Below are 25,041 nucleotides of genomic sequence, written 5' to 3'. Positions count from 1 at the left end.
CCTGCTTCGGATTCTGTGTCTCCCTCGCTCTCTGTCCCTCCCCCACTCAGGTGCTCACTCACTCGCTCTCTCTCTCCCAAAAATAAGTAAACATTTAAAAATTTAAAAAAATAAAATAGAATATTTTGTGATGGATATTTTTATATAGAAATATTTTTGCCCCTGTATTTGATATTTTCCTTCAGGGTCCTGATGAAGATTATTAGCTTAAAGAGTGTGAACATTTTTAAGGCTCCTGATCCACATCGTGCAGTTTGCTGTGCAGAAAGCGGGGGCTGGTGTACATTCAAACCCACAGCATGTGAGAGTACTGACTTCTCTGTACCCTTCCCCAGCCTTGGGTCTCGTTCTTATATTTCTAAATATTTGCCTACTGGGAAATTTGCCTACTGGGAAGGCAAAATGGCATCTTATTTGTTCTCTGTGACTCATAAGGATGAGCCATTTCCCAAATGTTCTTGCACAAGTGATTATTTTGTGAATTGTCCTCGCACGCTAATTTATTGAGATCTTAATTTTTTTCAATCCATTTATACAACTTGTCTGATAATAATTGCCTGAGACGCTTCCCATGATTTTGCCTCTGTTTTAACCGTGAGGAGTCTTGTGTGGGTGAAACCTATTGGCATTTCTTTATTTCTGGTCTCCTTTAAGCTGAGAAAGCCTCCTTCCTGGAGAAAGCAAACCTCTCTTTGCAGATGGTTCAAAGTAAAACCACGGCTGAGCTGCTCAGATGATTTTTTTTTTTTTTTAATTGTGAATGAGTCGAGCCCAATCTAGTGACCAGTTGCTGGGATGGCCTTCTCAGAAACAGGGTTTCCTCCTCTTTCTGTGTTCTAGGACCCAGGACACCCACTAGGAGGCGCGCGCGCGAGGAACTCTGTGGGTGCAGAGGCGCGATGGACGGGGAGGCTGGGGGGGCGCCCGAGGTGCACAGGTCCCCGGCTCCCAGGGACTTCCACTTCTGTCCCACGGATCTGTATGACTCCGAAGGCCGGCTGCGGCTCTTCCCGGAAGAACACACGCGGACGGGAAGACAAGTCCCCGCCGAAATGACCGGCGAGCCCGGGGGGGCGGCCCCAGGTAAGGCCCAGAGCGACCTGGAGGAGGAGGTGCAGGAGCTTGCGGATTTGTACGCGCTTGGAGGTGGTGGCGAGTGGGGCGCGGAGCTCGTGGATGGAAGCGCGCCGCGCGTGGAGGTCTCGGAACCCCGGCTGCACCTGCCCGCGGCCGGGGCGCAGAGGGACTGGCGGCTGGGCGCCGAGGCCGAGGACCCGGGCTGCTTGGGCTGGGGCGCGGCCGGCCGGGACCTGCGGGAAGCCTACAGGTACGCGCACGGCCGGGCCAGCGAGGAGTACGAGTGCTACGTCATCCCCGAGGAGGAGGACGAGGACGAAGCCGCCCTGGTCTTCTGTGTCACTTGCAAAGCCCCAGTAAGGGCGTGCGAGGTGTCGGATGCGCACGGAGAGCATGAGGTGACCCCCCTCAGCAAGGCCCTGGAAAGCGCCAAGGTAAACGGGACTCCTTAGTTCCCCTGACAGTGCGTTTGTGTCTCAAGTAGGCGGGCAGGGAATGAATTTAAAGCGCCTCCTACGGAAGAGATCAAAGAGCATTAATGTCTCCTTGGGATCCTCTGTTTGCTAGGACGAAATTCACAAAAACATGTTCAAACTGGAAAAGCAGATTATCGAGATGGAGAATTTTGCAAATCACTTGGAGGAGGTTTTCATCACCGTGGAGGTAAGAGCAGGCGCGGTGACGCCCTCAGACACACGTGGCTTCCGCCACGGCTGGGTCAGCAGCTGTGACTGGTGTGGGTTAGAGAACTGCCCGCTTCTCGCCCTTTCCCCTGCCCTCCCAGGGGACCTTGGGCATCTACCTGGTGGAAACTACCTGTCCTCATCCCCTGCTGAACCGGGAGCTCTCCTGGGGAGGCAGGGTCTCCTCTGTCTTTCTATCCTCAGTCCTGCTTGACGAGGCATTGCAAGACACCCGCCCTTCCTGATTATTTTCCCCAGCTGTTATGTTTCCCGTAAGATTAATACGCTTCTGTGCCTGTTACCAAACACGTCACAGTCCCCTGGGTGTACCGAGTGGCATGTCGTACACTGCTGTGATGCCTGCGCTCAGCCTCCCCGTCCAGATGAGGCTAAGGACCAGGACTTTGCACCTGCCTTCTCTGCCTGTGGGTGCTCTACCTCTATTAATACAGCCTCGGACTGTATCTCCAGGAACACCTGGTATGAATTAGCTAAGCCCCAGGCCCCTGTCCCGGGAAGCTGGAACTTCTTCATCCCCAGTTTTAAGAGGGAGGACTATGCACTAATCCCATCTGCAGGGCACAGGGACGGAACAAGAGGTTACAGAGGTACAGAGGTTACAGAGGTACAGCCACCCAGACAAAACTCTTTACACTCTCTCTGCCCGCTCATCTCAGGTCAAAGTACCCTCACCCTCGGTGAGGACTCTGACTTTTCCCTTCTACACCAGCCCTGGGGAGTCCCCCACTGCTTTTCCTTCTCTGCTGCCATTCTGAGCAAGTCTTGGACACGTAGAAGATGTTCAGCGAATACTCCCTGAGTCATCGAGAGAGCCTCTGCTTTGGAAATGTCTCCGTTACCTGGAGAGGGTGACATCAGTCACAACCCACGAAGCTTTCCCGGGCTTCGAATCTAAGAGGACCAGTAGTCGACAGGATTTAATTAACATGACTCATCCCCTGTGCTCCTGGATTAAGTACTGTCGCATGGCTCCCTCTGCCTCCCTACGTTTTCTCATCTATTAGGCGGGACCATCTGGCCACGGCCCCCACTCCCCTCCCCCCTCCCCTTCCCCCTTCACCTTTCTCTTAGTTGATGTGAGGATCTGTGTGATCCTGGCGTCTGTAGGATGCGGGCATCAGGAGGTGGAGGTGAGTGTCGTGAGATGCTGGGGGCTCAGGAGGGAAGGCTAGGTAGGGCTTGCCCAGGACAGACATCTCCGTGGACGTCTGCAGTCCAGGGATACAGTGGCAGGTTGACTCATCTCTGACCATCTCCCTGGGAGGTGGCCACGACGGAGGTGGCGTGGGGCTGGGGACGGGACGGGGCGGGGGGAGGGGAGGGAGGATTGCAAAGTGCTGCCAGGAGCGAAGGCAGTGCTTCTCGTTAAGGTTATCCAGGGGCTCGGGTGCCTGGGTGGCTCAGTTGGTTAAGCGTCTGACTCTTGATCTCAGCTCAGGTCTTGATCTCAGGGTTGTGAGTTCAAAGCCCTGTGTTGGGCTCTGCGTTGGGCTCCATGGCTGGGTGTGAAGCCCACTTTAAAAAAAAAAAAAAAAAGATTATCCCAGGGGCTCTAGCCATAGACTCCTGGTCCCAGCTCCCGCTGTACCCACCCCAGCATCCTGGCAAGCGATGATAAGAAAAGGGTGGGGTGACTAAAACATCTCTGGGTAGGTATATTTTCATGCCTCAAATGACTCTGTAGTCGACACACCACGTTCGCTAAAATAACGGCTGAGGTCAACCATCTTGCAGGAGAACTTTGGAAGACAGGAACAAAATTTTGAGTCACATTTCAATGAGATTCTGGAAACACTTGCTCAAAAATATGAAGAAAAAATACAAGCTCTCGGAGAGAAAAAGAAAGCGAAGTTGGAAGCCTTGTATGGACAACTGGTCAGCTGTGGGGAAAACCTGGATACCTGTAAGGAACTCATGGAAACCATAGAGGAGATGTGTCACGAAGAGAAGGTCGACTTCATACAGGTCAGTCAGTCGTGAGGTGAAATGAGATCATGAACCGAAGTGACGGTATGGCGGGGGTAGGTTAGATTGTCCCCTCTCTGTCTGCAGGTGTTGCAGTTGACCTCTGTGGATCAGCATCCATTTGGTTCCTGGATGTTCACGAACATCCATTTTGTTCCTGGATGAGGTGGTCACCCGTGTCTCTGTGCGCCCCGCCACGAGTGGCCGAGCAGACTCACGCACGGCTGACCCCTTCCCTCCACCGTTACTCAGACAACACCAGCCTTCGTTCCTCCGTCCCAGAGACCTGTCCCCTCGCCAGGGAGCTGAGCAACATCAGCGCTCTGAGAGTTTTCTGGTCACCTCAGAGGGCCTCTTAGAGCTCTGAGGAGGAGGCAATCCAGGCTAAAAAGGCACCTCCAACTCTCCAGTTACCAGGGCACCAATTTTAAATCCTTGTAAAGTCAAACATGCAAAAAAAAAAAAAAAATCCATTTCTTAATTTTCTTGAAATCCAATTAAATCTGACCTCAAGGCCCCATGCTGCTGGGATGTGGGAATTTCAATCTCAGTCAGAGCTGAGGTCCTCTTTCTTCACAATGTCCCACAGGAATATGGCGCAGTTGTGGTGTCCAGGATGTGAGGGAGGGGCCTTCAGCCTCTGGAGCTGCCCCGTTGCCAAATATGGCTTCCACACTGACCCCGCCCATAGTGGTCCCTCAAAGCCCAACAGGGCTTCCTTCCTGCCGTGCTTGGGGCAAGGGACCTGTGACAAGCTGGAAAGCAAGTATGCAGACACCATTAGAGCCTTCAATACTCAGACCTTTTGAACCACTGGTCCCACAACATCGCTGTATCCCAGAGACATAACCCCGAATGTGCAGAAAGTGATACGTGTGAGAATGTTCTTCTCACTGTCATTTGTGATGATGAAAAATTAGAAACAACCAAAATGTCCCTCAACAGAGGAATGGTTAAGTAAACGATGGAACTTCCATTCCGTGAACGGTTCTGCAGTCTTTCAAACTGGTGGGCCGAAAGACCATTTGTGACGCGGGGGTCCTTCCATAACCTCCCTGGGGGGACGCAGTCGTCCGGAAGAGACCCACAGGCAGCCTGAGAGTGGTTTTGTTAGTGGGGGATATGGCTGTTACTTTTTTTCCCCCTAATTTCCAAGTTTTAAAATGTGCTTATATCACCATATAGTTTGAAAAATAAATTTATTTTCGAAGTCAACTGAGTATTTTCTCCTTCCCCTCCTCCTTTTTAGGATGCTGTGGCTATGGCTGACAGGTAATGCTTTTGTTCTGACGCACATCTTCTTTCCCGTCTCTTGCTCCTCTAGATACAAATAGACTCAGCTCCCCTTGGGAAGATGCTCCCAGTTACAGTTTTCATGTCTGCCCCTGCGATCCAACAGCGCTGGCTTCGGGGGGACGATGGTCACTAGGACCCGCTAGTACCAAATCTCAGACGGCCCAGCCAGCAAGCCTGTGGCCAGCTCACCCCGTGAGCCCCTCCTTTCACCAGGAGGAGCCAGGGTCCAGTGCCTCCCCCATCCCCGAGCTGTGCCAGGACCCAGACTGTGTACTATAGAAAGCACACACGTTGTAGAGTCAGACAGGAGTTCAAATCCCGTTACCCCCATGACCCTGGGCAAGTCCAACCAGTCTAGGACTCACCTTCCTTATCTACAGACAGGGATAGTTTTACGGGAATTAAACGAGACAGTGTCTGTAAAGCCACATGAACATGGAAGCTTGATGACATAAGGGGTAAGAAGCAAAAGACAGACCTGGTTTCAGAGTCCGCCCCTGCCACCTACAAACCCTATGACTGCCAGGAAGCAGGTGCAAGAAAACTCATAGCCCCAGTCTACTGTCAGCGGGTTGAGTACGCTCGGCCCCACGGAGAAGAAACCCCAGAGTCTGTGCGTGTCAGGGCCTGGGGCGGCGGGGGGATGGCAGCTTCCGGGTCAGCACTTGAGAGGTCTTCCAGAGGGTGGAGATCTGGAGCTGTTAGGCACTTGCCCCCCAAATGGCCCACCCCTCCCCCTCCCCTCTAAGGCACAAACCAATTCCTCCATCCCCACTGGGGACCCCCTGGGTCAGTCACCAAAGCAGATGGCAGCCAGCAGCCAGCAGCATGTCAAAGAAATAAAACTTCAGCAAAGAGGCCCTTCGCGTTTATTACCGGTGACCCAGCACTGTAGACACACACCCTAAGGAGCACGTCCCTTCGTTCTTGTGAGCATGGCTTTTTATACCAACAGACTGGGAAAATTCTTGAATACGGAAACAGACGTGGAAATCTCTGCGCAGCCTGACTTTGAAGACCAGACCTTGGACTTCTCTGATGTGGAGCAGCTAATGGGCTCCATTAACACCATCCCAGGTGCATATTTCGCCTGTGTGCATACTTCATAGAAAGTTCCAGGTCCCTGAGCTTTGAGTTAGAAATTTTGATGGCTAAAAAAAAACCCATAAACATTTAGAAACAGGTTTTTTCTTTTCTTTTCTTTTCTTTTCTTTTCTTTTCTTTTCTTTTCTTTTTTGCTCTAATCTCACGTCTTCATAGCTTGCAATGGTGAGAACAGAGGTGGAGACCCCTCCCCCCAGGGGGGAAGTGCCCACCCTCACTTTCTAGGGAGCCAACATCTGGCGCTGGGCAACCTTGAAATATTTTTTATTCATAGCCTGCCCAGATTCATAAACCCCTGTTCTCCCGCCTGAGTTACTCCTGGCAAGTAGCCCGAGTACTTATTTACTTAGCACAGTGGCTGAGAGATGAGCTTTGGGATCCTATGGAGCTGGTAAGAATCCCAGCCCTTCCACTTCCTAGCTGTGTGACTCTGGACAACTTACCTAACTTCTCTGAGTCTTGGTTTCCTTGTCCACATAATGCCTCATGGGGATATGGTGGGAATTGCACGAGGCAATGCATGTACAGCACGTCACATGGTACAGGTAGCTCTTAAAATATTATTGTGGGGGCGCCTCAGTGGCTCAGTCAGTTAAGCATCCAGGTCACTTGGTTTCAGGTCAGGTCATGCGTGATCTTGTGGTTCATGAGTTCAAGCCCCGTGTTGGGCTCTGTGCTGACAGTGCGGAGCCTGCTTGGGATTCCCTCTCTCCCTCTCTCTCTGCCCCTGCCCTGCTCACTCTCTCTCTCTCAAAATAAACTAATAAACTTGAAAAATATTCTTGTGATTACTTATTTTTTTTAAAATGTATTAATTTTTTAAGTTTATATATTTATTTTGAGGGAGAGAGAGAGAGAGCACGCGCTCAAGCAGGGGAGGAGCAGAGAGAGAAGGAGAGAAAGAATCCCAAGGAGGCCCCACACTATCAGTGCAGAGCCTGATGCTGGGCTCAAACTCACAAACTGTGAGCTCATGACCTGAGCTGAAATCAAGAGCCCAATGTTCAACCGACTGAGCCACCCAGGTGCCCCTACTGTGATTACTTATTTCTAAGAATAATACTGTAATTCAGCTTTTTTTTTGTTGACTGCTCACCATTTCCTCATCAACACCCAGCTACATTGTAAAAATGTTGTACATATCATTTTAGATTTTTCCTTTATACAGAGTTTTTTGAAATAGGGAATTTATTGTTTTGTAACCTGCTTTTTAATCAAAATTTTGATTAATATTTCTTGTACTGTAAATCCTTCTGTAACATCATTTTAATGGGTATATACCTTAGTTTGTTTACTTGATTCTCAACTGGACTGGCTGCTGGGATGTTTCTAGGTTTTTCACCACTAGAAACCACACTGTAATGGACGTCCTCCATTAGAAACCTTGGAGGCCACTCTTTGACTCATGATTCACAGAGTGATCTCACTGAGCTTCGATGTCCACTGGATGATCCTTCCCCTTCTAAGGGGTGGTGCTGCCCAGATAACCAGGCCCAGGTATTTGGAAGGAAAGGCATGATCACCCAAGTCGGTGCTTGAGAGATGCTTACACTTCTCTTCACCGCCCCCCCACCCCAGGTCCAGGTCTCATGCAGACCATCACCTGGAGCCTCCCGGTGGGCTGCCAAGCCCAGGGCCACCCCTCTTCTCACTGCAGCTCCCGCCCTTCTTGCTACGGGGCTGTCCCTTGAGGGTATAGACGGGCACCCTCTGTACATCCTGGATCTCGTCGTTAGGTTCTTTCTCTTCCTCCTCTCCTTTGTCCCGTTAGGACCTTCCAGGTCCTGGCCAGAGAGGAAAGGCTGAGCTGCAGCTAGGAAACACCTTCAAGTTTAGTTGTGCTCTTTCTTACCTGGACGGAGCAATGTCAAAATCGGAAGCCAAGGTTGTTCCGTAAAGTCTGGGTTGCGGGCAGGCGCTGCCGCGGGAGAAGAGTCCGTAGAGGAGAGACAAGGAGGGTTTCTCGGTTGTGTGTGAGTCTGGGGAGGCTGAAGTATTAACCTACAGAGAATAAAGGAATTAACTCGGGGTGCCTGGGTGGCTCAGTCAGTTAAGCCTCAGACTTCAGCTCAGGTCATGATCTCACAGTTCGTGAGTTTGAGTCCTGCATTGGGCTCTGCGCTGACAGCTCAGAGCCTGGAGCCTCCTTCGGATTCTGTGTGTGTGTGTGTGTGTGTGTGTGTGTGTGTGTGTGTGTCTGCCCTTCCCCCACTCACACTCTGTCTCACTCTCTCTCGAAAATAAATAAACATTTAAAAAACTTAAAAAAAAAAAAAAGAATTAACTCAGTAGGTGGATTCTCAAGATGGTTCTCAAGAGCACATTTGGCCCAACCCAGTCTTCTCCCCTTATAATGAAGACATGGTTGGTGGACGGTTCCACCAGTGAAAGCAGAGCGAGCTTTCCCCATGAAGCTGCTTCTCTCCTTTGTTCCCTCCGGGGCCTGTGGGCGGCACTGCTGTGGTCCCGGCTGCCTCGTCTCTCCGGAAGGCGTGGAAGGGGTCAGAGGACCCATGCCTAGGGCAGGTCTTGCACACGCCCCCCAGCCCGAGTCCCTATCACTGACCCCTCCTCCCCCAGCTTGCGTGGGTTTGTCAAAGCAGGAATGGACATGCTGGTTGTCACCTGCAGGCTGGCCATTAGGAGGTGTGGCCTTCCTGACCTTGTCCAGTCTGGGCAAAGCCCACGGAGGCCTCGGGGGACCAGGAGTCCTACAACAGGGGCCACTGCATCCCACACCTCTCCTGGAGGCTCCTTACTCAGTTTTGGTTTTCTCCCTTCTCGTTCCAGCTCCTTCTGCTCCAGTGATAAACCCACAGGCCCCCAACTCAGCCACGGGCTCCTCTGTCCGCGTGTGCTGGAGTCTGTACTCTGACGACACGGTGGAGAGCTATCTGCTGTCCTACCGGCCGGTGCAGGACGGCTCGCCTGGGAAGGACCAAGCAGGTGAGACTCTGCCAAGATCACACGCACGCTCTGGAACGGCTAAGGGCCCTCAGAGGCCAGGGAGCAGTTCCGATTGCTTTCCCAGTAATCGGCAGGGCAGAGGTGGGATGAATCTACATATTCAGCTCCTTGGAGCTGTCGTGATCTGGGAACTACCTGGAACATGGGATGCAGGCAAGTGAGCACGGCAGAGAGGCAAGATGGGGCCTCACTGGGGAGGGCCACGAAGCCAGGCTAAAGTGCCTGGAGTGTAGATATAGCCCTCAGGCCAGAGTTGTCCATGGGATGAGTCCCTGGCGGCACTGTGTGCAGGAAGGGTGGGGACGCCCCTCCTTGAGGAGGCCTGGCTGAGCTGTCTGGATACTCGTGGGCTGGGCACGTGAGGGCAGGCTGGGCCTTCTCAGAGCAACCTCGTGTCGGGAGAAATTGGAGGGTCAACCTGCAGACCGCCTTGAGGGGTGATGGGGCCTCTGCAGCCTGAAAGGGCTACAGCCGATCAGACCCACATGCTCAAGTCGAGCAAGCTCCTGGGAATGTCCCCGAGCCTCCAGCGTGGGCGGCTCTGGGCCCATCCCCTTCCCAGAGAAATGGAGCTGGCTGGTGTGGGGCCAGGGCTGGGGTCAGCTGCCTCCCCCCTCCCCACATGATAGATAAGCCATTCACCTGTTGGGAAGAGAGGGCCTTGGGGATTTCCACTTCATGCAGAAGGAGACTGAGACCCAGAGAGAAATGAGCTGTCCATGGGGACACAGTGGGTGATGGATGGCAGAGCAGGACAGGAGGCAAGTCTGCATGCTCCCTGCACGGAGCCCACTGCTGCACCAGCCTGGGCAGGGGGAGGGTCTGTGTGCTGAAGGTAAGGGCAGATTTTCTGTGCAGGGACCGAGAAGGAAGGGAAATGCTTGAGAAAAGTCAGAGTAAGTTTAAGTGATGCTGAGGGAGGTTGTAACAAGGTGAGCAGATGATGAGGGTTATCTGAACAAAGACTAAAGGGGGCACCACGGGGAAGGAGGAAGATTGTAAAAGGGAGGTCAAGGGGGTGCCCGGGTGGCTCAGTCGGTTGTCCGACTCCTGATTTCGGCTCAGGTCATGATCCCAGGGTTGTGGGATCGAGACCTGTGTCAGACTCTGCACTGAGCGTGGAGCCTGCCTGGGATTCTCTCTCTCCCTCTACCCCCCTTCCCTGCTTGTGTGCTCTCTTGCTCTCTCTCTCTCTCAAAATTAAAAAAAAAATTATGAAAATAAAAAAATAAGTAAAAGGTTGGTCAGGGTCCAAGAAGCCAGGTCTGATTAACCACAGTCCGTGTCATGAATCAGCCCTGTTGGCACTCTCTGAAGACACACAGAAGAAGCCATTGCGTTTGGGCTATGTCATGACACTCTATGAAGATTTTTTTTAATGTTTATTTATTTATTTTGAGAGACAGAATATGAGCAGGGGAGGGGCAGAGAGAGAGAAGGAGAGAGAGATTCTGAAGCAGGTTCCAAATTGTTAGTACAGAGCCCGACCTGGGGCTTGAACTCACGAACTGTGAGATCATGACCGGAGCCAAAATCAAGAGTTGGACTAACCACCTGAGCCACCCAGGTGCCCCTCTATGAAGATCTTTTAATTTTTTTTTTTTAACGTTTTATTTATTTTTGAGACAGGGAGAGACAGAGCATGAACAGGGGAGGGTCAGAGAGAGGGAGACACAGAATCTGAAACAGGCTCCAGGCTCTGAGCTGTCAGCACAGAGCCCGACGCGGGGCTCGAACTCACGGACCGCGTGATCATGACCTGAGCCGAAGTCGGCCGCTTAACCGACTGAGCCACCCAGGCGCCCCTCTATGAAGATCTTTTAAATGGACCCCTTTGTGATAAAGGAACTGATATCAGAGGGTGGGTTAGTGAGTTATCACTGCCTTTCAAGAGTCTGAGGAGGTTTAGAGGTGTATCAGTTAGGTGTTGCTGGGTAACAACACCCTATCCTGCCCTACTCTGCACACATGTACGTGACTTATTGGCTTAAAATGACAAACATTTATTACTTCTTATAATTCTGTGAGTTGTCTGGGCATTCTTCTGGTCTGGGCCAGCTTGGCTACATAGAGCTGGATGGTGTGGGATGGTCTCACTTACAGATGTGGGGATACGGCAGGGAAGGCTGGGGCCTCTGTCTACTGGGTCTCATTGTCCAGGACCCTGGCTCGGGCTTGTTCACATGAAAGTGGAGGGTGTTCCCAGCAGCAAGAAGACAAGCCCCTGTGCACTAGCATTTCCCAGGCCTCTGCTGGCATCATGTTTGCTGCTGTCTCATTGGCTGAAGCAAGTCACATGGCTCAGCCCATCAATGACGGGGAAAAATGAACCTCTTGAAGGAGTAGTAAGTCATACTGCAGAGGACGCATACAGGGATGGGAGGAATTTCTGGCCAGTGTTGCCATCTACTACAGGGAGACTCGACACAACTAACTCGGAGCCACTTGGCCTATTTTTAGGGTTGAATTCTTGTCTTTTTGTTTGTTTGTTTTTCAGAGTTTACAATGACTGTCAAAGAAACGTATTGCTCAGTGAGAAATCTTGTGCCAAACACCCAGTATGAATTTTGGGTCACAGCTCAGAACAGGGCCGGCCGCAGCCCCGCCAGTGAGCGTGCAATGTACATGACAGGTAACGGGGGCCACAGGGGTCACGGCTTTCGAGGTGTGGCAGGACACTTGATTTCATGTGGAAGGGCAGGAGTAGCTGTCCGTGTTTCTCTGTTAGTACACCAAACCAGTGTTCCTAGGATGGAAGGGACATTTGCTCAGAGTTGGTCTCAAAATGCCCAAAATTACTGCTCACGATCGTAGCGTCATTTAACCTTTCAGCTGCCTTCTGCTCCAGGAACGTCTGAAAGGCGTTCCGGCGTCTTAGTCCGTGTGGGCGGCCATGACAGAACACCAGAGACCGAGTGGCTTATCAATGACAGAAATTTAATTCTCACCATTCTGGAAGCTGAAAGGGGCCTCCTTTTAAGCTGCCAGCACATTCAGCGCCTGATGTGAAGCCTTCCGGGCCCGTAGACATCTGGCTTGGTTTCGGCTCTGTCCTCACACAACAGAAAGAGGCCCAGGGCTCTTTGGGTTCTCTTTGACGAGAGACGCCCTCCTCTTCATCTCCCAAAGACCCCACCTTCCGCCACTTTGGGGAACAGGCTTCAACACACGAATTCTGGGGGGGGGGGGGGGGATGCAAATACTCAGTCTCTTGCACCTGGTTTCCTTTTTACGGCATCGAATGTCTTCTGTGGGCAGACAGTGGCCGTGCTCGGTTGGCCGTGCTCTGGACAAACTGGCTGGATAGGAGCAGAATGGTCATTCCTTCCCCCCTTTGTCCCACACCTAGCCCCCTCCCCTCCCGTTATAAAAAGCAAAGAGATACGGAGCTGCGAAGAGGCTGCACTGATTTGCTGGGAGTCTGGGAACCTGAATCCCGTGGACTCGTACACGGTAGAGCTGACCCAGGCGGAAAGTCCTGAAGCCTCGGGAGTAACTGAGTAAGTCATAGTCATGGGGGGGGGGGGGCATGACACCTGACACAGTGACACAGCTCAGGAAATGCACGGGGTCTGGAGAGAAGGTCAGCGTTTGGAACCTTAATTTCGGGTGCTTGGTTTTCATGAGAAGTTTCTTGAACACTGTCACTGAAGGTGCGTGAGGCGTGAGTAAATGGTTTAAACCTCAGGTTTGCTTTTTCTAGTCCAGCGAAGGTTTACCGCTCATTCATTCAACAAGTGTTGTGGGCCTGGACCTGGGCCCCGGGCTCTGGGAGACTAGGCAGGCAAATTCCCTTCCCTACGGAGCTGACCGTCGAGCAGGGGCAAATAGAAAACAAGAAGACAAACAAATACATAAAATGCAAGGTGCTCTGAAGGAGAAAGAAATGTAAGAAGGAGGCTGGGGTGGAAGTAGGGACCTATGGATGAACTTTTCAAATGAGACCCGGATGGATAGGAAGGACTGAGCTCTGAGGACAGTGGGTCAGCGGCGTGGCCCCGGGGCGGGAGTGAGGCAAGACCCAGGCAGTCCGGGAGCAGCCCCCACGTCCAGGGGCTGCCCAGAGGCGGAGCACAGAGGGCGCCCGCCTGGTTCTGGAGAAATGGAAGAGGCGGGCTTGGCGTCACCTGTCAGGGAGGACAGATTCCTCTGTGCTCGGGGCTGGGCTTGGAGCCTGGCCGTCTATCCCACGCACCCTCTGTTCCAGGTAGAATCCACGTGTCCACGGCCACATCAGGGCCGACCTTGGTTATTTACTCCCCACGACCCTCAGGAGTGGGGCAGGGGAGTCCGGTGGTTCTGGCCACCTGATGATCCAGATTGCCTTTGCGCTTCGTGCTGATACTTCAGGAGCGCCTGACACCCGGGACCATAATGATGGGGGTCACCGGGAGGCTGGTCAGTGACGTGGGGTAGCACCTGCTCTCCAGATCTAATCATCTTGAAGAGGAGAAAATTGCTTCCCAGACCGTACCCCTCTCCTGCTTCTCTAGCTCATGCCACACCGGCTTCCCCTCCCTGTCTGGCTGCAGCCACACCGGTCGGGTTTAGTTCCTCCTGCTTCCCGTGTTCCTTCCTGCCCCGGGCTGCTTCTGTGTAGGAGACTCCTGTCCCTGCTCCATCCGGTTACTTGCAAGTCATTCTTGAGAGCTCAGCTCCAAACTCGCGTCCCCGGCATCATCCACCCTGTGGTACGCCGTGACCACGTCGCGGTTACCACCTTGCATTTCCTCCACTGCTGGCCTGCGGGGTGCCTCTCTACCCATCTGGACCATGAGGTCTATGAGGGCAGAGACTACATTCAGTTCTCCCCAGAGCCCCCCTCTCCAGCGTCTGGAACCTAAGGGGCTTGGTTAATATTCATTGGACGGATGTGTGAAAAGCGCCCCTCTGGCCTGGAGCGGCGGCCTTCGGGGTCACCTGGACACCCGGGCTCGTGTAATGGGGGTGTTGCATCCGTAAACGGGCGTCACCCCAAAAGCTTCTCCTTTCCCTGGACTGAAAGGGGTTTAGCAGTTACAGGAACAGGCAGTGGCAATTACAGGCTTGTACTCGTGTGCGGTAGAATTTCAATAAATTAGGTTCCCAGTGGCTTCTGTGCTGCCCTTCCAGCTCTTCTAGAGATGTCTGTTCATAAACACAGGCCGAGGTACCTGCTGCGGGCTCAGCGCTGGGCTGAGGCAGGCGGTACTCAGCCGCTGCCCTCGGAGAGGTTCTCAACTGTCAGACAGCTGGGGGCAGAGCGGGAGACGGACGCCGAGCATGGTGCCGGGTGCCGGGGACACCAGGGTGGGGAGCCCCGAGGCCGGAGGGCCATGGACACGAGGAGTAACGAGGGAACGAGGAAAGTGGACCTGAGGGAGGAAACCCACCGGCCGTGCCGCTGTGGGTGAGAGGCTGGGGGTGCGAGGGTGAGTTTAACATCCCAGCTCTGGAAGGGAGGCCCGGTGCCGGGGCCTGGCTGCCCGGCCCCACCCCTCGTGACTGTGGCTCCGTTTCTTTGCCCAGGTCGGTCGTGGGCATCCCGACCCGCGAGGCCTTGGTGCAGCTGCAGCCCAGGCAGCGCTATACCATCTACGTGCGAGCCCTCAGCGTGGGGGGCCCCAGTGCAAGGAGCGACCCCGTGACCGTCTACACCACAGGTATGTGCCCGGGCCACACGCTCCCTGGGACCTCAGGGAGCCACTCTGCAGCAGACCAGCACTGCATGACTTCTCTGGAAAATGGGCCAAGTCAGGCCGGGGAGGGGCTCAGGGGAGATCAGGGCCCTGTGGTCCCATTTTACAGACAGAGGGACTGAAGGCCCAAGCCAGATAGCAGTCTGGCGGCAGAGCGAGAATCAGAATTTAGGGTTTTTCTCCGCTCCCTCAGGCAGACCAGAGGCTTGTCGCCCTGGACCTGGGTGGCCCAGACGCCTCGTGGCTCACACAGGCTGCACGCCACCCTTGGGATGATGTCTTTATGAAATTCCCAGGAGGGGTTGTTGGCTTTGCTCATCCCCCGTTTCTGCTATCAGCCCAAGCGTCTCCCACCCACAGGCCCAGTTTGGACCCGGCTGCTCAGCCTCTTCCTAGGCCCTGTCTGGCCCTGGGGGGCGCCCACATCCCTAGGTCCAGCCCCTTTCCCTCCTCCCTTGCCGTCATCCGTACAACGGTCACACATCCTGTCCAGACCCTGCATGAGCAGAGACATCACCGGAAGCTTTGCATGCACCCACTTTCCTGGCACTGCTTTGCTGTGGGTGTGCGCTTTGTCACAGCACACCGGGGGCCGGTGACCCCTCCCCCACCTCACAGCCAGTCCAGCTCAGGCCGGCTGACGGGTGGAGGGCAGGTAGGACACAGAGGCAGGGAGTCTGAGCCCAGGCTCTGGGGACGACGTATTCTTAAGTGGGGTCGTTTACTGAGGGACACTGTGTCACTTTGTCCTCGTTTCCAATGCCAGGAGCAGAGGCGTGTGATTAATTCCCACTGTGTTCCGTCCACACAGATGGGAAAGACTCGTTGGGTGGCCACCACAGGTCCCAGAGGGTGGGGGCTAGTGCTGGGATTAGGACTCAGGTTTTTCTTTCATATTGAGCCAGGGCCTGCCTTTAGTTGGCTGGCACTCCTCATTTTCTGTGCTCACCTGGTGTTTTGAAATGTTAAATTCTGGCAGTTTCAGTCAAAAAACAAAACAAAACAAAACAAAAAAACAAAAAACAAAAAACCAGAGCCAAAGGTACAGCCAGCTCTTGATTATTCAGTCACTCAGTTTGTTCATATAATTTTTTGAAGAGTGTATTTATGAAGGGGTGCCTGGGTGGCTCAGTTGGTGGAGTGTGTCTGACTCTTGGTTTCGGCTCAGGTCGTGATCCCAGGGTTGTGGGATGGAGTCCCGCGTCGGGCTGTGCATGGAACGCGGAACCTGCTTGGGTCTCTCTCTCTCTCTCTCTCCCCCTCTGCCACTCTCCCCCCTTGCATGCTCGTTCTCTCTCCCTCCAAAATAAATCAAATGGAAGAAAAGAGTGTATATATAAAAAACTTAAATGAACACACACATCAGCAAAAATCATTATATTTTCAAAAATGATCCTCGGTGGGAACCGGCGAGGGCCCACGTCTTGCATCAGTTAGGTGGTGGGAACCTGCCTGCCCCCTTGCCAGTCAGCGCAGGCAGCGAATGAAATTTCCGGCAGCATCAAACTGTGACAATGATTGTGAACAGCTTGATGGCGAAGCTTGAACCCAGGTGTGAGACAAGAGAAGTGACAGAATAGGAACTCGAGAAAAAAGCACTTGGCTAGGACACAGTAGTGAGAATGAGTTATTATGTTCTTAATTAATGGATTTTTTTACTAAATAGTTGTTTTTTTTTTTTTTTTACTAAATAAGTTTGTATTCAATCTATTCTGTACCACTGTTGGATGAGATTTATTTTAACCATGATTTGGGGATGGCTGTAACATCCTTCCCTCTCCCCCGCCCCACTGCCCTCATTGAAATGTTGAATTCCACTTCCCTTTGTCAGATTGGTCCTTAAGAATCTCAATAACTATTTCCCTTGGCAGGTGGGTTAGAAATTCTTGTCCGTGTGCAGGCACTTATAGCCTCCCAGCTAAGAGCAAAGCCTGTGGAATCAGACAGTTTTGGGGGTTCAAATGTTAGTTCTGTCATTGCCAGTTGATTTTTTTTTAAGTTCATTTATTTATTTTTTTTTAATTTTTTTTTTAACATTTATTTATATTTGAGACAGAGAGAGACAGAGCATGAACGGGGGGAGGGTCAGAGAGAGAGGGAGACACAGAATCTGAAACAGGCTCCAGGCTCTGAGCTGTCAGCACAGAGCCCGATGTGGGATTCAAACTCACAGACCGTGAGATCATGACCTGAGCTGAAGTCGGACGCTTAACCGACTGAGCCACCCAGGTGCCCCACATTTATTTATTTTGAGAGAGAGAGAGTAGGAGGGGCAGAGGGAGGGAGTCACAGTATCCCATACAGGCTCTTTGCCGTCAGCACAGAGCCCGATGCGGGGCTCGAACTCATGAACCGTGAGTTCATTACCTGAGCCGAGATCAGGACTGCACCACCCAGGTGCCTTGCCAGGTGATTTTTTTTTTTTAACCACCTGGTGCGTCAGTTTTCTCCTCTCCAGATGGAAATAAGAACGCGTTTCTGAGGGTAATTGTGAGGCTTGAACGAGGGAAGACTTGCAAACCGCTAGCTGGGGGCGAGGGACAGTGGCTCCCAGTGCATGCTCGCTGCCACCATCATTACTGGCAGGAGGGGTAGGGCTTTGCGAGGCCCCGGGCTTCCGGCTGGCGCCGGGGTGGAGAAGGCAGGGGGACTGGCGGGGCTCCTCGTGTGTTCTGCCCGCACAGGCAGCTTCTTCCACCTGAACCAGCACACCTGCCATCCCGGGCTGACCATTTCTGAAGATGGGTTTACGGTCGTGCGGAGCGAAAGGAAAACCCCAGCAAAGGAGCCGCTCCCTGGCAACACCCGGTTTACCAGGTACTTGGGCAGCCGCTCGCTAGAACATTCCGCGGACCCCCTCTAAGACACGTTGTTGCTCAGATAAAAAGTGGGTTATGACAGACGCTGCCTTGAAGAGGTCCCAGAAATGGATGAGAGGCTGGGGTGGGGGGGGGGGGGAGAGGAGGCGGTGGGGGCGGAGGGGAGGCTGGGGAGCTGGAGTCGGGGGAAGAGTCTGGCTGGTGTGGACGGAAGATACCTGTTGTGGCTTCTGAAGTCGGGTCCCCCGCCGCTGGAGGAGTCAGACCCTGAAGCCACGATGAGGGGCACACTGACAGGCGTCGGGAGAACGGAAACAAGGCTGTAGGTCTCCCAGTGCTTGGCCCGGCGCTCCTCTCCTACACGGTGAAGCCCTGTTTAAAAACCCCTGATGAAAACCGGTGGGGTTAGCCTGTGCGGAGTCGGTGGGGGGTGGTGCTAGTGCATGACCTGAGGGAGGGGTGGCCCCCGCAAAGGCGTGTGCGCCGTCTGTCTAGAAACGTAGCTATTTCCAGACCTTGGTGCTCAATCCACATTGAAACGATTTATTTGTGCCTCACTTCTTTCCAAAGACTTAAAGACTTAAAATAAGGCGCAGATATACACTGCTGAAATAGAAAAGTCAAAGCAATGGGAGAAAAAGAACACAGATAGGTTAACTCCAAGAGCGCATTCCATTTCCGGGATTACAGGTGGCTCTCAGATTCCTGGTCTGGTCAGGACAAGAAGAGTTCTCGGTCGGTTGGTTTTAGAGTCAGAAGGATCTTCTAAGGAGAAAAAGGGGCTCTCCAACGGGGCTGCAAGGGCCATGGATAGAAACTTCATCCAGGGGCGCCTGGGTGGCTCAGTCTGTTAAACATCTGACTTCAACTCGGGTCATGATCTCACAGTTCGTGGGTTTGAGCCCCGCATCGGGCTCTGTGCTGACAGCGCAGAGCCTGGAGCCTGCTTCGGATTCTGTGTCCCTCTCTCTCTCTGCCCCTCCCTTGCTCGAACTCGCTCGCTCTCTCTCTCAAAAATAAGCATTAAAAAAAAAAAAAAAGCTGAAAGAAAGGAAGAGAAGAAAGAAACTGCATCAGCCTCCCTGCCGGGGTCCGAGACTATCCCAGAGCTGGCTCTTCCTCTGATGTTGGCTCCCTGCTGGCCTTTTTACAGTGTGTGTGTGTGTGTGTGTGTGTGTGTGCGTGTGTGTGTGTAGCACCTACTATATGTAAGTGTTAGCATGCGGTAGCCCAAGAGCACAGGGTACAGTGAAAAGCAACTTGATCCTTTCCCACCTCTGCCCATTCTACCCAGGGTTGCAGGGCATGGAGAGGGACATGGAGAGATAAAGGCCTTACCTGTGTTAAAAAAAAAAAAAAAAAATTCAACTGAATAGATTTTAAAGATCTTACGGCTTTATTCCAGGAGTTATGAAACGGGCATCATCCAGTCTAACAGGTAGACGGGAGCTCTCAGGAGCTGTACAAGATGAAAGACGCTTATGGGCCAAGTTACAGTAGGCAAAGAAGCAGGCGGTTGTGGCGAGGTTCCTTTCCTGCGGGGGACAGAAGGGTCTGCGAGGCACATCACCTCACTGGTGCTCGTCAGGCGATTCCTGATTGGTTTAAGATCCCATTTCTGGGAGAGTCGAACTGTAACGGAGGTGTCTCGGTTTGGAGACGTGGGGCTTAGCGTGACGGGCTCCATTTGGGGGCCTGTTGTCCTGTTTTTAGCCTGGGGGTACCTGACTGGTACCAGTGTGATGTGGGAAGCTGACTCTCTCTCCCCGGCAGTTCCCAGGTGAGCCCCTCACAACCCGTCCACCTCCGCACCCAGTGCTATGGTTCTCGTTCTTTCTGCCGAGCCCTCCTGGGCCCTCACAGGCAGCCCTCTTGGACAGGATCCCCCCACAAACAACGCAGAGGCAGCTTTCCTGCAGTGGGTTCCGTTCACACCCGGTCCTCTGAAGGCACACACCTCTGACCAGGCCACTGCTACCTCACCGTGCATGTGAGCTCTCTGGGCAGACACAGTCTCGAGCGTCTTCAGCCTCGGCCGCTTGGTGTTGCACTAAAAGTTACAAAACGAGTTTTTGGTCGCCAAGTCCCGCAGAGGTGGTCCAGCACGTCACCTGGAAATATGGGAGAACTCACCACCTGTTGTTCTGTTCTTGGCTCTTTGGGGTCCAGCCAAGTTAGACAGGCCCATTTCAATATCCTGTCACCAGTATATCCATTGTCCCATGAGGACCATGCTGTGCCCTGGAGGTAAAGAGAGGAAGATAGTGTCCCTGCCCACCTGACTCAGACCAGGCAAGTGCGGGAGATGCATGTATCAAAAACACACCTGTGAAAGATTCGGTAGAAGGATGGCCAAGGCATCGTAGGAGCCCCCAGGAAGAAGGCTTCCTGGGGAAGCAAGGGCTTGGAGGATAAAAGGGAGTTCTCCAGGCCGACCAGGCAGATTAAGTGCCTCATACGTGTACAAACGGCGGAAGCCAGGGAGACCACGTGTTTGGAGAACTGCTATCGGTTAGCGTGTCTGTGGTGTAGGGTCCATAATGGCAAGAAGGGGAAGACGAGGCAGGAAAGATGGAAAAGTTCTAGGGCAAAACAAGTTTGGATCTTATCCTTGGAGGGGTGGGAATTTTTGGAGGATTCAAGTAGGGGAGGTGACCCGATCAGATTTACATTTCAGAAGGATCACACTGGAGGGTCAAGTGTGAGCTGGGGAGGAGGGGGAGAGGCAGGTGGGGAGCCAGGAGACCAGAGAGGAGGCTGCGGACGCCTTGAATAAATCAGCAACACACAAAACTAACAAGGAGAGAGGCCAACTGGTTAAGGGGCGAGCAGGGGAGGGATGGGTCAGGGACTGTAATTTATGGCGTGTTTACCAAGTGCTAGACATCTTCCAAGTGTTTGACATGGATTAGCTCATTGAATCATCACGACAGCCTGTGACATCCATATCACTACCAGTCCAATTTGACAGATGAGACCATTGAGGCACAGAGAAGTAAAGTAATTTGCCCAAAGGCACACTGCTGTTAAGGGCTGAAGTCAGATTTAAGCTAGAAGCTGAGCGTGTAACCACTACATTATCCTTGGGTTACTGTTTTCTGCCTTGGGTTACTGGATAGATCATGAGTCTATTAACCAAAACGGAGAAAACACGGGGAGTAAGTACTCCTTCCCACCACAGGCAAAACACTAAGTTTGGTCGGCGGTGGGAAGGGTAGGAATGTGGTAAGTTCCGTTCGGGACATTCTGAATGAGGAACAGCAGGTGGGTAGAGATGTGGGTCCGGAGCTGAGAGTAGAGACGGCCTCATTTTACAAAAGAGGAGCTCTTTTCTGTGCAGTCTCCTTCCCAGAGCTTTGCTTGGCCTCCAGAACTTGGGGTTTGAGAGTAGAGATCTCGTGTTAATAACAGCTAAACAAATCTGCCCAGGGGTTTGGCGGGGGGTGGGCACTCAGTTTGGCTAATGCAGAAGTTTCCTGCAGGAGGCGGACTGTTCGTTTCGGAGATACTGATGTGGTCTGGTTTCCCACGAGAACCTTCCTCTGAAGAATGCTGTATTGTTGTAAAACAAAACATAACTGTGACCTTTGTGAGTGTATTTGTTTCCAGTGGCTTCTTGGAGGTCGATTTTGATCATTGGTGAGGGATTTGCTATTTGCTGTTCTCAGGTTTGCTTCTGAGATCCAGATCCTCGTCTTCTGCCTGTAGCCACCCCGCAGATATGCGTCACCTCAAAGCCCCCCATGCTAGTGCAGCATCAGCAGTGCTGGCCGGTTCCTGAACTTCAAGTGCATGGTTCCCTTGACTGTGCTGAGTTCTGTGAAGTTTCAGTCCCTTTTGTTTGTTTTAATATTTATTTTTGAAAGAGAGAGAGACAGAGCGTGAGCAGGGGAGGGGTAGAGAGAGGGTGTGGGGAGACACAGATCCGAAGCAGGCTCCAGGCTCCGAGCTGTCAGCACAGAGCCCGACGTGGGGCTCGAACCCACGAACAGCGAGATCATGACCTGAGCCGAAGTCAGATGCTTCACCCACTGAGTCACCCAGGCACCCGGAGTCCCTTTCTTTTTTTATGAGCAAGTGAACCAAATCTTTATTTTTGTTACCAAAAAAAAAAAAAAAAAAAAAAGAGCCCAATCATTTACAAATGCCAATAGAGCCTTTTCTAACTCGCTCCCATTACCGGCAGGGTAAGAACCCTCCCACAAATTTCGGCATCTGTCAGGTGAGCCGAGGGCGAGCCGCTTCTCAAAGGAGGTGTTCGGAACACCGTTGGGCCGACCCCCACGGCTGTCCCCCCCGCCCCGCACGGCCAGGCTCGGGTTGCCCCCAGTGACGCACGCTTCCACTTTCTGAACCCAGGTGTGTTGCCGTCATGGGGAATCTCATTCCAATCCGAGGGCGCCATTACTGGGAGGTGGAGGTGGACGAGAGGTCCCACTACACGGTGGGCGTGGCCTTTGAAGATGTCCCTAAACAAGAGGACCTGGGAGCAAACTGCCTGTCTTGGTGCATGAGGCACAGACTTGCATCATCACGGTAAAGTAGAATCTGGATGCCTGATACTAAAATTGACCTTGAAAGAAGAGAGCACGAGGTTTCACTAGCAATAATTAAGGCCTAGGGTAGGTTTCATAAAATATTCTAAGATACCTCGGGGCTCTTTTCCAGCCCTTTCCCCTAAAGTCCAAATGAGACGAGAAAAGAGCAGCTTTGGGTACTTTTCTTTCAGACAGAAATAGCTACAGTTCACGGAGAGCTTATTCCGTGCCAAGCGCTGCTCCCATGTCCTGTCCTGTTTACTTCTCACAATTCTATCACCCCATTTTAAAAGTCAGCTATGCCTCACAGCAGTCGGATAATCCGTCCAACGTGGATTTTTGGAGCTTGGAATCCAATCCAGGCAGTCTGGCCCCAAAGACAGCATTCTTAAGCACTAAGTGATTGGCTTTTCATTCATGCTCAACTTGTGTTATTAAATGGTTACAGTTTGATCTGAAGCCCCAATTCCATCTTTGCAAGTAGGCAGCGGCTTAATAGTCATGGCTCATTCTGTTCTGCTTCTGCTGCCAAGCACTCTGTCCTTTACGAGTGGATTAGCTCTAGAAAGCTGGGAAAACCTGATGAGGTGCAGTCCCGTGGACATGTTCAGACTTGGGAAGCCACTGTTACAACCTCCCTTCACCTCAAAAATTACCAAAGTTCGCTCCGTTTCCCCAGCACCTCTTGTACCACGGGGCCTCTGACCCTTGTTGGCCTGCTGTATCTTATGCATGTTTGATCCTGCGTTCTCTGCTGGTGAACCTCCATCGTGGTTAATTAAACACTACCGGTCATGCCCGCGTATACGTGGGAAGACCCCCCCGTAAGGTACTTGGACTAGAATGGACTCTACTAATCCTCAGACCCAGTCTGAGAAACACAGGAAATAGTAGGCATTGAGCCAAATAGTTTATTTGGAGATTCTGCCCGAAGTGTAATGAGGCTAAAAATCAAAGTATCCTCTCCTAGAGAGGTAAGAACGAAGGGCAGAGGAGAACGGGGAGGATAAAGGAAGAGTAGGAGTCTGTGTACGGTGGGAGGGTTGAGAGGTCAGAAGACAGAAGAGGATGGAAACATGAGACAGCGTGAAAAAGGGTGGGCAAAAAGCCAGGCACTAGGCCTGGCCGCTTCTGTGGCCCCACCTTGGAAAGACAGAGGACAGACAGAGTTACAGACAGAGGACAGACAGGATACGGAAGGTATCCTAGCTGACTTGCAGTTTTTGCTTTCGTCTGGTGCTGTAGTGGGAAGAAGGTGGAGGGCAGGGCCTTCCTGGCTCCTGGCTTCTGGCGGCTGCTTAGCTAAGGAAAGGAGCTGAGGGGAAGATGAGGCGAGCAGGGCCGGAGCCAGGCTGGCCCGCTCTGACACCGAGACCGTATTCTAAGTGCTCCTCCCAGGAGTGTGGCCCAGCTTGCTGGCACCGTGTTCTGCAGACGTCTGTAGGTAGCAGGGGTAGGAAGTTCACGTGGCTGCTTTGGGTTCCAGCCATTTTTTCAAAGCACCCAGGCTACAGAGCACGGGGAGAGGGTGCTGGCCTAGGCTGCGGGGGCGGTGACGGCCCCGGCTGGCCCTGCTGAGTCGGAAGGTCTAAGGATCGTGCCTGAGTACCTGTGCACAGGTTATACCAAAAGGCACATTTTATTACATGAAAGATCGTGGGGCTCCCCGGTTCAAACATCTTTATTACGAAGGCTTTATACATTTGAACCTCAAAATCCCAAGTTTTAAAACACCAATTTCTATACAAACTTTGATGCAGTAAGAGTGTATGTAAGTCTCTTAGGTGAAGAAATTGATCAAAAACAAATGGTGTTTAAAAAGAGAGGTCTCTTAGGACAAATTTTAGAAAAGAGACAGATATGTTGGGAAATGAACCGTTACTTTGGTAGTCAATTAATTAAAAAAAAAAAAACACGATCACAGCGTTATTTGAAAACTAATACGAAATGTTCTGTAAATTGCGCATCTACAGAACTTCTGAAGCTGTGTCCTATCAACATTTAATTTCTAGGCATAAGTATGAGTTCCTGCACAACGGGACGACTCCAGATATAAGAATAACTGTCTCCCCGAGGAAGATCGGCATTCTGCTAGACTATGAAAATTCAAAATTGTCATTTTTCAATGCGGACATTTCTCAGCATCTGTACACGTTTAGTTGTCAGCTTCACCAATTTGTGCATCCCTGTTTTTCTTTGGAAAAGCCTGGGTGTCTGAAGATACATAATGGCATTTCAATGCCAAAGCACATCACTTTCTACTAGACCATTCTGATGCCAGCTCCCTCTCTTCTGTACCCACCCCTCCAAGCCGGCCACCCCTCAGCTGGTTGAACTTGGCGTTCAAGCACAGGTTTCTAGCACTGCCACCTGTATGATGTTAGGTTAGTCATTACCAGGCGCGGCTGTAAAATGAGGGCTCAGACAAAATGAACTCCAGGCCTTTCAGGTGGTCAAACTGTATCGGTCTGTTTGTTTATATGCAAAGTATCTGAAAGTCCAAGGCCTACAGAGCTTGAGGGCAGGGGCAAGGGAGGGAAGAGATACATAAGTACTAGTGGCCGCGGCACACCCGGGACATCTCTTGAGTCAGCCGGGAACAGACTCCAGAAGGCAAGAGGCTGTCCACAGAGAACCAGGGAAGCCACGCGCCTTCTGTTTTCCGGGGAGTTAATGGCACTGTGATGCGGTTTCTGGCACTGAGCACGCTGTCACACCTGTTCCCCTCGTTCACAGAACTTACCCCACTCAAACTTTGAAATGACCTCTACCGTGCGCTCTTCCATGAAGGCAGGGACAGTGTCTGTCCTGTTCATCATTCGGTCCCTAAGGACTAACATGTAACAAACGGTACACACCAAATACTGAATAAATCAGTATCTTCCTCATCCAA

General features: G+C 52.2%; 1 protein-coding gene across 1 annotated transcript; it reads left to right on the top strand.

The window, feature by feature from the left end:
• The first annotated feature begins 821 nt into the window (after nt 1–821).
• Nucleotides 822–25,041, top strand: FSD2 (fibronectin type III and SPRY domain containing 2). Its single transcript, XM_049614237.1, has 12 exons — nt 822–1,511; nt 1,645–1,740; nt 3,516–3,746; nt 4,996–5,018; nt 5,998–6,119; nt 8,937–9,092; nt 11,611–11,745; nt 12,463–12,613; nt 14,622–14,755; nt 17,476–17,608; nt 21,970–22,146; nt 24,161–25,041. Exons 1-12 carry the CDS (start codon nt 900–902, stop codon nt 24,411–24,413), a joined length of 2,223 nt encoding a protein of 740 aa, XP_049470194.1. The 5' UTR covers nt 822–899; the 3' UTR covers nt 24,414–25,041.

The sequence above is a fragment of the Panthera uncia genome, assembly GCF_023721935.1.
Source record: "Panthera uncia isolate 11264 chromosome B3 unlocalized genomic scaffold, Puncia_PCG_1.0 HiC_scaffold_2, whole genome shotgun sequence".
NCBI lineage: Eukaryota > Metazoa > Chordata > Mammalia > Carnivora > Felidae > Panthera > Panthera uncia.
This window is presented reverse-complemented; position numbering and strand designations above follow the sequence as displayed.

What these genes read in the sequence shown, in the direction of transcription:
- FSD2 (XM_049614237.1), top strand. Translation starts at nt 900, where the DNA reads ATGGACGGGGAGGCTGGGGGGGCGCCCGAGGTGCACAGGTCCCCGGCT. An exon ending in AGGCCCTGGAAAGCGCCAAG is followed by an intron (nt 1,512 to 1,644) that starts GTAAACGGGACT and finishes TCTGTTTGCTAG; the next exon opens with GACGAAATTCACAAAAACAT. An exon ending in CGTGACCGTCTACACCACAG is followed by an intron (nt 14,756 to 17,475) that starts GTATGTGCCCGG and finishes CTGCCCGCACAG; the next exon opens with GCAGCTTCTTCCACCTGAAC.